Source organism: Panthera leo, chromosome D4 (assembly GCF_018350215.1).
Source record: "Panthera leo isolate Ple1 chromosome D4, P.leo_Ple1_pat1.1, whole genome shotgun sequence".
NCBI lineage: Eukaryota > Metazoa > Chordata > Mammalia > Carnivora > Felidae > Panthera > Panthera leo.
The window spans coordinates 62222435-62237375 of NC_056691.1; the positions used below are offsets into that span (position 1 = coordinate 62222435).

At 44.2% G+C, this 14941-nt stretch overlaps 1 protein-coding gene across 13 annotated transcripts in view; it reads left to right on the plus strand.

The window, feature by feature from the left end:
• Positions 1-14941, plus strand: part of INVS (inversin) — a 173909-nt gene that overhangs the window by 126994 nt on the left and 31974 nt on the right. For all 13 annotated transcript variants that reach the window (XR_006196012.1, XM_042913663.1, XM_042913664.1 and 10 more), the window contains 2 exons: positions 1659-1871; positions 14298-14572. Coding sequence is in view for 12 of the 13 variants with exons in the window: in XM_042913663.1 (XP_042769597.1) it covers positions 1659-1871; positions 14298-14572 (488 nt within the window). In the remaining variant the exon portion in view is untranslated. The remainder of the gene's footprint in view (positions 1-1658; positions 1872-14297; positions 14573-14941) is intronic.

The window sequence follows — 14941 nt, forward strand, 5'->3', positions numbered from 1 at the left end:
GATCCCCGTGTTGGGCTCTGTCCTGACAGCTCAGAGCCTGGAACCTGTTTCGGATTCTGTGTCTCCCTCTCTCTCTGCCCCTCCCCACTCACACTCTGTCTCTCTCCCTCTCTCAAAAATAAATAAACATTAAAAATAAATAAATAAAAGGCATAAAAAAGCATTCAGTTAAAACTTAATGTCCCTCCTACCCCTGCCTCTGAGACAACCAGTTTCCTCCCCAGAGATGTCGCTGTCAACCAGTTTCTTGGTAAACTTCTAAAGATATATTTTACATCAATAAGAATACAGGGATATGTTCTCTTTTTTTTTATTCAAAAGGAGCATGCCATAATACTGTTCTGTTGCTTAATTGTTTTCTTTTTCTTCATTTAACAAGACATCCTGGACATTGTTCCTTATTTTATTCACATGCCACAGTAATGGCTGCATTATAGAGATGACTTCGTTACACAAATGGCCTGTACTTTATGTAAGCAGTATTCTGTTGATGGATCCTGAGGTTGTTTCCATTCTTTAACTATTTCAAACTGTGCCTCTGTGAATATCCTTACATAGAAAGCATCACACACACACACACACACACACACACACACGCACGCACGAGAGCAGGTCTCTGGAATATATGCCTGCAAGTGAAATGCCAGAGGACAGATGTGGGAACAATTTTGATAGATACTGCCCAATTGGTCTTTCTGAAGATTAAAGTAGTACATAGGGAGCCTGTCTTTGCATCCTTACCAGCACAGTGGGTTATTAAACTTTCTAATCTTTGCTAACCTGCTCATTGGTTAGCTAACCTAACTCTCCTTGTTAGTCTTAATTTATATTTCTCTTAAATGAGTGAAGCTGCACATATTTTTATATGTTTAGGAGCCATCAGTGTTTCCTGTTCTGAGGACTCTCTTTTATCTTTGTTTTTGGTGTTTTTTGCCCTGCAAAATTTTGTTATTTTTATGTAGTTGGATTTGTCAATCTTCTCTCACAGTTTTGAGTTTTGTACTATTTTTATTAGAAAAGACCTTCCCACTCTAATTTTTTAAAAAGTCTTCCCTGGTTTCTTCTAGTACTTCCATGGTTTCTTTTTCTATATTTAGGTCTTTGCTTCATCCAGAACTCATTTTCATGTAAAATGTGATATAAGAATCTTTCTCTTTTGTTTCCAGATGGCTATGCAGCTGTCCCAAAACTACTTAATAAATGCTTTCTGATTTAAAGAGCCATCCTCATCATATACTAAATCTGTCCATTTGGAGATGTATTTTTTATTTCACAAGCATTAACTATCAGTAGTCCCAGGCTTAAACTTAGGAGTCCCACAGGAAATTATCTGCAGTACTTTTTCAGATAGGAGCAGGGTATTATTTGGCACATGGGGAAGAAGAAAAGTGATCATGTGTTCCTATAGCCCCCGGTTTGTGAGCCAGCAAGCAAGACCCAGGAACCATCATGGTCAGTGACACAAAGCACCTGACCCCAGCTCCTGCCTTATTTTGTCCCCTCAGGAAAAAAAAGGAACAGCCCTGGAGGACACAAGATAGCCTTGCCTGAGGAAGAGTCCACATCTCAGAATGAAGTTTCCTTTGCTGCATAATATTGCCAACTGAACTGTACTTCAGGTTACATGCCAACACTTACAAAATACCTTCCTCCTTCAGGTACACTCCCCTTGACTATGCCTTGCTCGGTGAGCGCCATGAAGTGATCCAGTTCATGTTGGAGCACGGCGCCCTGTCCATCGCAGCCATACAAGACATCGCTGCCTTCAAAATCCAGGCCGTCTACAAAGGGTACAAGGTCAGAAAAGCTTTTCGAGATCGGAAAAATCTCCTCATGAAGCACGAACAGTTGAGAAAAGATGCTGCTGCCAAGTAAGTGAGAGCTGTGGACATTATGTTCTCACAGCCCAGAATCAGGGTGGAAGGGGGCACGTGGGGCGGGGGGGTGGGCAGTGGCCAGGAGGAGGAATCCGAAGAGGATCAGAAAGAAATAATTTTGATCCCTGTCCCTGTGTCACACCCCACCCCCTTTTGCCCACCAGGCCTATGGGGCACTGAGGCTACAGGGAAGGACCAAGGCCCAGTCTCTACTTGGTGGCTGGCTGTTCGTCTAGGTTAGCCCCTCCGGTTCCAACCCAGGGACAAACCATTGCCACAGCCACGATGGCAAGGAGTGGGGGGCAGGAGCTTACCTACAGGAAGCTACAGAGAGATAACTGCTCCTCCTCCTTCCTTTCCTGCCTTTCCACAGGAAACCAACACCAGTATCTAACCTACTTCATGAGAAGCGTCTAGTTTTGATTTGATTAAAGCGACCAAGTTGTGTGAATAACTTGCCCTCCCCACCTATTCCTTATCAAATCTGTACTAACTCATGTGATGTGTTCATGAAACATTGACCGGGTTCTTACTGTACATTCAAAACTCTTGGCTAGAGCCTTTAGAGAAAATAGTGATTTTGCCTCAAGGACCTCACGCTATTTTTATAGACTATGTAAAATAGTCATGTGTGCCTATTACATATACAGTGTGATTATTTTACCAGAAGTGATTGATTTTTAGGTTATGCCGTGGTTTACCTTTTCTTGGATACCTTTGTTGGGATGCTTTATTTATCAGGGAACTATTGCATCAGGAGGTATAGGTCCCCAAACCTCTGATGCGGAAGATAACAGGCAGAATCTTAACTTCCTGGCTGGATCGTGAATGTTTCTAAATCTTGAATCCTTCCATTTCTTGCCCACAAGGGGGAAGCATGTGTGTAATAAATAATAATTTGAAATAATAATAAAAGGCAGGATAAGCCATTTTAGTGAGAAGTTAAATGCCACTGTGAACTGGGATGCTAACCATAATGGTGGCCTTTGGTAGATGAGATTGACAGGAAGACATCATTTTCTGTGACTGAAGCTACTGCAGTTGGTGGCATCCTAGGAAATACTATCTTGCACGGTTCTCTTTATGAGGGTCTCTTCTCTTCGCTTTTGCCAAAGAATCCAGTTTAACCTGAGGCCTCTCTACGTGCCTCTTCTTCTATCCTTATTAGGAAATTTCCTTGCATGAGAGTGACAACTGTTAAGTGGGTATTACTTAATACACATGGCAAATTATCCTGAGTTGTAAGTTAAATATTCTCTGTAAGGGATGGAATGCTATATTTCCTTCCATCTGATGTTTCCATAAACTCAGGTTTTTATGGGTGAGACTCTGTTTTCAGAATCTGAAGTCACACCTACCTGAATATGTTGGTGGGACTGTACAAAGGCAACAACTTTGTATATCCTCCCCACCCTGCACACCCCCCCCCACCAAAAAAATTAAAAAAGAAAAAGGAGTGTATTAGTCCAAATACATTCTACTTCATTAGCATAGAGAGGGGGCCCTGGAGTCCCCAAACTCCCTTTCCAGCAGAATAGAGGGGTTGTAGGGTAACACAGCATCCGTCCTCTGAGCCTCAGTTTTTTCATCTATGAAACATGACAAACTAGACCAGCTGACTTGTAGGCACTCTCCAGTTCTGTGGAACCTCCGCCCCAGTCTTCTCTGTTAATGATCTCAGCCTCTTCCTTCTCTCCTTTGCCTGCAGTGCTGCCTAGTGGCCGTATACCCCAGGGGCCAAGAGTTTGGACAGGCACTGCTGAGTCAGCATAGAGCCGAGAACCAAGAATCCATTTGTCAGAAGATCTCCTATAGAGAGGAAGGGCTTTCACTTCAGGACATGTATAAATAGAGCCTTAGAATATTTTTTTTTCCTAACCAGGCCTTTTGTGACTCCAAGTCCTGAGGGTTTGAAAAGGTAGGGGGATTAAGGGACCATCTAGCCCAACCCCCCCTTCATTGTTATCCTGGTTGGTTTCACGGCTATGGACAATGGGTCCTCTTTGTTCTTAGTTCTTAGTTTCTGAAGTTCATTTAAAAAACTTTTTTATTACTTTTTTTGAGAGAGAGAGAGGGAGAGCAAGTGGGGGAGGGGCGGAGGGAAAGAAAGAATCTTAAGCAGGCTCCACGCTCAGCACGGAGCCTGACGTAGGGCTCAATCTCACGCCCCTGGGATCATGACCTGACCTGAAATCAAGAGTCATATGCTCAACCAGCTAAGCCCCCCAGCACCCCTGAAGGTCTTTTTTAAAAACCTGTTATGTGGGAGCTGTGCTTACTGAGATAATATCTGAAATGGCCCAAACTGGGAACGGTAACCTCTTTCCTTTTTCTCAGTCACAATCTTTCCTCTATTAGGTGTCATTATTGGAAGTAAATAAATTTCTTACAGTCTAACCATCACCTCCTACGGTGCTTGTGGGCATAGGACTCCAAGAGAAATATTTAAAGGGAGAAGAAACTGATTTCATTTGTTTTAATTTTATTTCTCAGAAGTTATTTCTTAAGATCTGAGTCAGTGTTTAACTTTGGATGTGGTTTGGGCTTTAAGGAACAAAAATCAGAATGCTGACTTCAGTCCTCGCTGCTACCGCCTCGCTGGCCAAGGTGACCCAGGCACATGGCACCGCCTCGGTCTACCTTTCCCAGCATAGCACATCGGCATGGCACAGATCACCATCCTTAAAGCAACGATGTGAAAAGAACTTATTAAACTTCAAATGACTTCTCATTTACTGATAGAGAAATTGGGAGAGAGCAAAGTTTTAGTCATGCTTTCCAAGGCATGTCTTTTAGAAAGTACTATTTAAGAAATAGCTATAATCCACTTAAAAGCACTTTATAACTCACACTGCACCACCTATGTTGTTGCCAAAAGGAACATTGCTATAATTTACCTGCCATAGCACACAGTTGAATGCACACTAGACAAGACTGTATTTATGTTGATCACTCTTGTCCCCGGAAGCTTCCATTTTGCTGGGTTTTTATTTCACTCTCTTATCCCAGCTCTCTTCTGTCTCTCCATCTCTTCCTTCTCACAGCTTTTTAATTATACCATCTCCACACTGAGGTCAGCTCTGCAGACTCGCTCCTTAGACTTCTACTCATGCTATACATTTTTTCCATTGGAAAGGTGTCTACTCATGAAACCTCAGTGACTTCATCTCTGTAGATAGCCCATTAATCTGTCTCACATCCTGACCTCCTGGAACTCTGATTCCACATCATCAGTTGCCTAGTGGGCATTTCCACTTTGCTGTCCTTTTGTGACTTGCCAACACTTTCCATTTTTGTGTCTTGTTGTCACTGTCACTTCAGACTCACTGTGAAACCTACACCTCATCAGCACAGCCTTTCTTCTCGCCTCCTGATTTCCCTGCTAGTGATGCCACCATTGATTCTGTTAATTCCTCTTGAAATGTCCTCTTGCCTCCATTCTCATGTCCCACCATGCTACACGGGCCATTGTTCTTGAATACCATCCATGGTCCCACATAAGACCCTTCATCATTCTGCTTCCGCTTCTATCTCCAAGTCCCATTTCTCTCCGTGACTGCCTCCCTCCCACACCCTCACACTTGAGGGCTCTGCCACCCTGAACTTCCCTCACTTCCTCACATTTCCCTTTCCTTAACTTACCATACTCTTTGGGAGACCTGAGCTGCCTTCTGGCTACTCTATGAGATTGCATATGTCTCCTAGAGTTAACATAATCAAGTCCAGTTTGAGTCATCCAGTTCAAACTCTTGTGATGCTGAAGTCCCTTCTAAGGAGGTTGTTCTGTGTCCTCAAAAAAGTCAAGTGACAAAGAATTCAAACAGCACATTCCAGTAGAGGGCAATTCTGTCAGAAGTTCTTTTCTACCTTTTGGTCTTGAGATACCCCTTAAAGCAAAAGAGAAAAGTCTACACCCTTTTCCATAAACCAACTTTCAGATAAAGAAAGTGCTCCTGGCACCCCCACTCCTACCCCAAGTCTCCTTTTCAATTTATAATAGATCCGCTTACTGCCTGCTTCCCTGAACATCTTCAGTCTGGCAATGAGTTTCTCCAGGGTTGGCCCATAAGCCCTACTCCTCTGCTCACATTGTCGTCTGACCCATGGGAAATCACTCCTATGATTCCACTCCATTTCATCCCACTTCTCTGAGCCTCAGTTTCCCATTTCCCAAGAAATGAAAAGATTTCTTAATCCAGGATGGGCTCTGGGGCTCCATGAATGCCCTGAAACTGTGTGCAACGGTTTGTATATCATGAGCATATGGACATTTTGGGGGAGGAGACCTACATATTTTTATCACAATGTCAAAAAAGTCCATGAGTCACAAAGAGACTTTTAAAAACCATTAGACTAAATGATATCTGAGCTCCCCGCTCCTCAGCTCTAACATTCTATAAGTCAAAGGTCCTAAGACACGTGACATTTTCTTCTTCCCTTGAAAGGAAGTCAGAGACCAGATATTACTCAGCCTGTTATTCAGTGACAATGAAGAGACAGAATCGTACAGAAGACCCCATTACATACCACACAACACCAACTGAAAAGGTTAGAGCGGAACCTTTTATGCCTTGTGAGGTAATCAGCTTCCTTTCCCTGGAAATATTCCAGCAGAAACTGAATTATCATCTTGCCGGGGTGATATACAAGGAATTTCTTTCAGCTGTATGAAGAGCCAGTCTTTGAGATTTCTTCTGAGTCAAAGATTCTCTGAGACCTGGGTTGCATGTCCTCGCTCACGCTCTTATAACCTCTCAGTTCCTTCCCTCTTTCTCATTTGACACCCTTTCTAGGTGTTTTTTTTTTCTTCCAGTGTAGTCACTGCCTCCCACATCTCCCATAGTTCCGTGTAGATCCCTCCGTGTTGGCCCTCATCACATCCAGAAGCCATTACACGCAGAACCATCTGCAGGAGTGAATGGGCCTCATTCCCCCACTAGACTATCAACTCCTTGGGAACAGGGATTATATTGTGTGTCTCCATATGTCCAGTCTCTTAAAATACCTGAGATTTAATGAGCATTTAATCATAAAATCCTAAATGTTTAATAGCTGCCCCTACAGTGGGTCTGAAACCTTACATGTATCGTTTTTCATTCTCGGCCTTAGTGTCCCCCTCAGCCAAGTGGGAAGCTTGGGCCAGATACTCTCTTAGGTCTCCTTCAATTCTGTGGATCTCTGTAAGAGTACCACTTTAATTGTTTGCCCTACTCAGGCAGGAACTATGTTTACATACCATTTATCTTCACAACACACACTGGTGCTTCTGTATCTGTGCCTTTGGCTTCCTAGCTCCCTCGATATTTCTCATGAGCAAATTACCATTTGACAGGTTTATGACAGTTCTTTATTCTGATTCTTAAAAGAAACGTAAGAGCAAAGGGGGTCACCACTGCATGTATTTGAACATGAAACCACTGTGTCGCTTCCACAGAGGGTTGTGTTTGCCCAGTGCTGAAGAAAGGAAAATTCTGTCAGACACTGCAGAACAGTGAACAGGCTCCTTCCCATTCCAGTGGAGTATTTAGATTTCCATTGCCATGAATGCAGGACCCACGAGAGGTTTTAGAGAGATGATTAAAGCGGCTCTTGTAGGAAAGGGAGTTGTGTGGTTTCATCAATGAGCATCTCTGAAAGTATCATCAGGCCAAGCCCTGTGGCTCTTAACTGCAAGGAACCCATGCCAGACACTGATTTCTTCACTTCTAACCAGATCCTGTCACGGGGCAGCTTTATCTTAACAGCTTTACCTAAAAAGCAGTAATGCCAATTACGTTTATATAGTACTTTACAGCTTACAAAGTTCTTATATATTGGTTCATTAAGTCCATCCAGTCATTCAGTAAGGTAGACACAGGGCAACTATCTTTAATCTCATTTCATAGATAAGGAAAATACCACATAGAGATTAACTGTCCTGAAATTACACAGCTAGTAAAGGAGAAAGATGGCACAGGAATCTCAGTCCTGCCCTAAGCCAGGACTCCTACCAACCACACTTAGGCTGCAGGCTGTCTCCAGGTGCCAGCATCCGTTTGGACAGGCCAGCGTGCATCAGCCCTGCTTCCCCCCACCCCCCCTCCCGCCCTCCCTTCCTTCCTTCCCCTCCTTCCTCCCTCCCTCCCTTCCTCCGTCCCTTCCTCCCTCCCTTCCTCCCTTTCTCCTTTCTTTCTTTTCTTTCCTTTTCTTTCTTTCTTTCTTTCTTTCTTTCTTTCTTTCTTTCTTTCTTTCTTTCTTTCTTTCTTTCTTTCTTTCTTCTTATACTTATAAGTGTAACCAGAATCAGGCCCTAAATCAGTTTTTCTCTTAACCCAGTATTTGTTCAGTTGTTCCAGTGTTGTTGTTAAAAGAATGGTGTTGTGGGGCACCTGGGTGGCTCAGTCAGTTAAGCGTCCGACTTTGGCTCAGGTCATGATCTCCCAGCTCGTGGGTTCAAGCCCCGTGTTGGGCTCTGTGCTGACAGCTCAGAGCCTGGAGCCTGCTTTGGATTCTGTGTCTCCCCCCCCCCCCCACTGCTTCTCCCCTGCTCTCGCTGTCTCTCAAGAATAAATAAACATTTAAAAAAAATTAAAAACTAAAAAAATAATGGTATTAGGGCAACTTGGTAGCTCAGTTGGTAAGCGTCCAACTCTTGATTTTGTCTCAGGTCATGATCTCACACTTCATGGGTTCGAGCCCGGCATCAGGCTCTGGGCTGACAGCATGGAGCCTGCTTGGGATTCTCCCTCTGTCCCTCTCTCTCTCTCTACCCTACCCCACTCTCACTCTCTCTCAAAAAAAAAAAAAAAAAAAAAAAAAGAGTGGTGCCAAGCCACCATCACAATTCTGCAACATAGTTTAATAAAAAAATTCTTCCTATTACTCTCAAAGCTAACTACCATGGCAGAGCACATCAAATTCTAACTAAATTTTTGAGAAAATTAAGAAGATTAGTTGGTTGCAAGCCTACACCAAGACTATAATCAAGAATGTCATTAGGGCAAAGCCCAGTTAACTTGGTCCAACAGTAGGACGTCGAAACAAACTAGATGTCCCTTTTTGTGAAGCCATTCTAATCACATCTTTCAAACCCCTCATAGGCCCTACATCCATGGCAATGGAAACTTGAATACTCCACTCGAATGGGAAAGACCCTGCTTCTTTCTGCGTTGTCTGACAGAACTAGTTTCTTCTTGTCAAAACTGGGCAAATGCAGCTCTCTATGGAAGCCACATAGGAGGGTAGAAAAAAATCATCTCCCAGGACTCAAACTGTCCAGGTCCAGAGGCAGATCTGTGCCACACTGCAAACAGTCCCAGTCCTGAGATGCTAAGCCATTGGATGGCCAAGTCATTTAAATGATTGCCCTTGATCTGATTCTCTGCACATCAGGCAATCTTTTGATTACTGAGTTTCTTATTGGCCCATTTCTGCAGTTGCCATCTAGGCCACTAATTTGGAGAAATCCCCATCCTTGGGACTTAGGTCTGATCTGGAGGGTTTGCAGGGCATGCCAGTGCCTCACAATAGCACCTCAGAGATCTGCAGCAGCAATGTGTCCCTTAAATCTTTTCTGCCCTGGGGGAAACAGCCCCAGTTCCTTCAGCCTACAGTTGGGAGACTTTCTTTGCTCTGTGGTGCACAGGACCCAAAATGGACATTGCCAATGATGTCATCTTCAGTTGACTTTCTCCCTTTTTTATACTCTGAGCCTCTGGGGAGCTATAAGCATTGCTCTAGAAAAGACTGTACAAACCAGACTAATTGGCAGTCCTTCGAAAACTGCTGTCTGGTCAGTTTCCCTTAAGATAATAGAAAAAAGGAGAGGACAAGGTAGGACTATTTTGTGCGTGAACATTCCGCCATGTTAATAAATCTCCTGCTAAAATGTTACTTGCTGTGTCATAGACAGGATTTTTTTTCTCTTCAGTTTTTCATATAAACTAGAATAGCACTGATTCTTTTTCTAGTGTTTGTTTGCTAAATTGGACCAAAATAGGTCGAGTTTATAACATAATCCCCACGAAGATTACTAGAACTTACACATTCTGTAATAAATTAGTTGGAGAAAAAAACACTTAAATTTCAGGACAATTACTGCATCTGAGAGTTTTAGGATGAAAGGCTACAGCCGGGGCTAGGTTGAAATGCTGTTAATGGCCACTCTGATGCAATATTAGCAGTTTCTTCTTATGACCCAGTTCATTTTTTAAATGATAGAAAAAGATGAAGTGAAATGTTACGAAAACGACTCAGTCACAGAGGTAAATTGTACAGGGAGGGGTGAAAAGCTGAGTTCCAGCTCAGCTGTATGTAGTCATAGGTAAATCACTTACCTCTCTGCCTCATTTTCCTTATCTACCAAATAAAAATGAATCACCTGAAATTCCTTTGAACTTGGGCCATGAACAGTGGCGCTGGACCTTATTCCCCAGGGATATGCATAGGCTCGTGTTCTCCTCTCGGGCTGTGTCCTGTGTGTGCATGTGTGTTGCTGTCGTTGCTTCTGTTTGTTTGTTTTAATCTTTTTGGAGAGGAAGATGGAATGTGAGTGGGGGGAGGGGCAGAGAGAGAGGGAGACACAGAATCCGAAGAAAGCTCCAGGCTCTGAGCTGTCAGCACAGAGCCCCACGTGGGGCTCAAACTCACGAACCATGAGATCATAACCTGAGCTGAAGTCAGCCACTTAACTGACCGAGCCACCCAGGCACCCCATGTTGTTGCTTTTGTTTTAAGGCAGCAGGTATATAATAGGATGCAGGTTATGCATCGTTCCCAGCTCTAATCCCACCGCCCCCCTTTTCCCCAGCAATCACTACTTTTACATCAAGAGCCACAGCTCTGGAGAACTGCACAGTTGTGGGCGGTGTGCCGCCCGGAAGATTTTTTTTTTGTTAAATGAGTCAAATTTTTTAAACATTAATTTATTTCTATTCACAGACTGATGGTCTAATGATATATTCTGATAATTGCATTCTTTCTTCCAAATCTGCTTTACTTGGTTCTACCAAAATGAAAAATAAAAACAAAAAACAAAACAAAACAACAACACCCTCCTGCAAACCTCCCCTTCCAAAGAAGTCTTCAGAAGGCCGAGTGCCCCTGCTTTCTGGACATCCTGATCACTCTAAAAGGCCGGATCCCTTGTGTGTCCTGTGGCTGTCTCTGTTGGAGGCCCAGAAAGGTGTGCAGTAACAAGGGTTGCCCAGGGGCTGATTGTAAGTGGCTTCTTGGAATTGAAAAGGAAAGCTGTTTGCTTTCCCCAAAGAAAGAGAAATGACCGCTCAAACAACAAAGTCTAATTTATCACCTCAAAGCCCTTCTTAATGGCAGTGAGATCCATGTGGCTGCCAAGCCAGACAACCGCACGTGTGTGTCTGTCGAAATGACCAATATTTTCCTAGAGCAGTTCTCTTCATCGGTGCTCATAAACAGAGAGGCCGTCCCCCTGCCTGCCAGGAGCAAGGCTGTTAGATCAATTAGCGGCACTTCAGCCACCCAGATGCTTCCACCTTCTGAAAAGCAGCCTTCTCCCGCACAGCTCACACTGAACTGGCACCTGCTAGCATCCATACGAATCTCAGGCGCTGATGATGACAGGCCGTCCAGCCAGCCTGTCGATTGCAGGGCCGCACACTCGGGCGTCAGCAGTTGGCAAAGCGTGGAACAAAACCGGAGTCAAATGAAAACATCAGAGCGACACAGGAGTTAGCACAACCCATCTGGCCACTTCTGCTCAGATGGGAGCCAGTGGGAACCCATTAGATAAGCAAGCGTGGACCCCAGATCGGGAGCTTTCACCACAGGACAAAAAACCTTCAGAAGGGGAAGTTAAGTGGACAAGGCTTTATATCAGAGTGTAACCCAGATAGCGCGTTACATCTGGGTCTTCTGTGTCCCTTGAGATCTAAACAAGCATTGCTTCAAATCCCACAGCCTATGGAAATCTGAATTCTGTGACTTCACAGAGGCTTAGTGCCTCTGCCTCACTCTTGCTTCTTGCTTCCATGTCTGGTATCTTAGCTCTGCAGCTTGTCAGGGTGCTTATAAAAAAGTGGTATGAGCCTAGTAGACCTTACAAAAAGTTGCATCACTGAGGAGAAACGCACTTCCTAGCCCATCTTGATACAGTTCACAGTCCATATCACACTTTTCCATTTTCTTAAGCCTTGTTACACAAGGTGTGGTTCAAGGGACCCACAGCACCTGTATAACCTGAATGCTTGTTGGAAATGCAGAGCCTTTTTTTGTTCTTTTAAAGTTTATTTATTTATTTTGAGAGAGAGACAGAACATGTGAGCAGGGGAGGGGCAGAGAGAGAGGAAGAGAGAGAGAGAGAATCCCAAACAGGCTCTGCACTGTCAATGCAGAGCCTGATGCGGGGCTTAAACTCACAAACCAGGACATATGACCTGAGTTGAAACCAAGAATCAGAAGTTCAACCAACTGAGCCACCCAGATGCCCCTAGAAATGCAGAATCTTGAGCCCCACTCCAGGCTTGCTAAATCAGAACCTAGATTTTAATGAGATGTCAGGAGACTCTGTGGGTTAAAGTGTGATGAGCACAGATGTAAAGTCCTTCTCCATCATCTCACCATGGAGGATTCTCTTTGGCCTGGCCCTTGCTCTACACAATGCTAGGACTTCTATCTTCTCTTTCTTCCCCCTCCTTTCTCTCTCTCTCTGGTTTTTTCATCTCCTCCCTCCTGTCAGGAGCTTCAAACATTCTTTTATTTTTTTATTTTATTTATTTATTTATTTATTTTTTGTCACCACAGAATAGCCCTACCCTGGAGCCTCAGGGCCACTCACCACCTAGGTCCCAAACGTCTCACCTGCTGCCAGCCCTCAGGTCCGTTCTGAAGCTGATTACAATATTTGTCTAAACAAGGTCCTCCCTCCCCCAAGAAGGACTCTGATACCAACTATAACAATAAAAGACATCTCTCTGGTTACAAAAGATATCCCAGGTTTTGTAAAGACATCTGGCTTCTAAACAGGCCCCTAAATCAATTCCAGGTTATAAACTATTACACAAGTGTCAGACCTGGGGAAACTGAGTCTCAGGAACAGGAAAGTGACCGGCTCAATGTAGTTATTGGCAGGGGCAGGACTAGAAAATTTCTCATACTTCCCAGCGTGGGCTTCTCTCCACTACACCGAATCATTCATTCTACTTGAACCTGAACCTTATGTGGCCACCTAATTCTCTTCCTGAGCAATAACTGAGTCATCTGGGCAGCAAATCTGCATTGAGTGCCTGCTGGGTATAGCAAGCATTGTTCAAAGATGAGAAGAGGCAAAACAGACCCAGTTTTCCACACTACTTGCCTTCGCCCAAACTGCTCCCTCCCACCGAACTCCTCATTCCCATCCAATCTGCCCCAGCAGACTTCACATCTTTGAGAAGCCCCAGCTGGGAGCTTCCGGACTCCTCCAGACAAAACTAATCACTACTTGCTCTGTGCAAGCACACTAGCAGAGCACTTCCTCCATTATTTGTTAGGTCTTTGTTTCCTCAGTGTCCCTTCTGAATCGAAGTTTCCTCTAGGGAGACTCGAACCCCATGGTCCTCAGTACCCAGTACAGAAGATGCTCAATAAATGTTAGTTTTCTTCCCCCTTTCTTTCCCCTGGAAATCCCTACCAGTTGATGCTATTGGTCACACAAACCTCGTCCTTAACTCAGCTCCTTCATCCTCAGGCAACTTGCCCCTTTCTGGAACTGGGCTGTCACAGGCCCATCCTCTTCCCATTGCCTCTCGTTTCTCCTCCTGGCCTCTCCTGGCCAGCCTTCTTCTAGTCCGTTGCTATCCACAGGTGCCAGCCTCGCCACCACGACTTGTGTATGACTTTTTGAAAATCCTCCTGCCTTCTGGACCTCATCTGCAAAATGAGTGGCTTTGCCTCCTTAGCTGGAGCTCTGGATGGCCATGTGGCAACTCACAGGTGTATTATAATCAGTTGTGAGGTGCTTTGTAAGTAATAGTTTCATATAATCCTAAGGTTTGCCAATGGTCTTTTTTAAGAAATAGAGAAGATTAAAGGTCATCCCTGTGACTGGCACTCTCAGCAGCATTCTGATGTGCTTTCTGGAATAGGAGAAAAAGGTGTGGAGTTACAGGCAGGGATCCCACACAAGCTTGGGCACACACACCTCAGGATTGTCCTATCCATCATGTGTGCCCCATCACATAGTTTTCCATCATGTGTGCCCCAGCTGGGCAAAGGCTGATCTATAAGATTCTTTTCTGCTTCATCTTCTGTTGAGCTCTAAGGTCTGCAGAAAAGACTGAAAATTGTGACATTGTGGTAATCATGAATTTCCAAATCCCTCCTGTGTTGTGGTAGCTCCTCATAAAATTTAAATCTCACTCAGGAATATTTGGATGGGTCACACTCTTCTAACTTTTTCCTCTTTCCCCTTGGCTTTGCTTCCAGGAAGCGAGAGGAAGAAAACAAACGAAGAGAGGCAGAACAGCAGAAGGGAAGGCTGAGCCCAGATTCCTGCAGATCCCAAGCCCCTCCCTGTGTGCCCAGCACCCAGGCTGAGCCCCACAGGCAGAGCTGGACCCCCAGCAAACAGCATCCCACCAGCAGCGCAGCCCAGGACCCTGAGGGGAGAGCCTGTCGAGGATCTCCAGGCAGAGCCCCCCAGAGGGAGGCTGGGAACAGCCCCCCAGATGTGCAGGGAACAGACCCCAGAAAGCCAAATGGTAGGTACCCTTGTTATCTGATGCCAACTCGTGGACTGTGGGCTCTCTTGATTGATGTATTTATTCCAATTCATTTAAGGTAATTATGGCAGCACCTAAGACTGCAATTTTATTATATATTTTCCATTTATTTCCTCTGATTCTCATTCCTGTGTTTCTTTTTTCCCCTTCCTGTGGACTACTTGAACATCTATTAGGATTCCATCTTGATTAATTTATAGTGTTTTTGAGTGTATTTCTTTCTACAGTTTTTGTGGTGGTTGCTCTGAGTATTACCATATACTTTTATGTGTCATATATATATATATATATATATATATATATATATATATATAGCTTATAACTAATAACACTTTACCACTTTTTAAA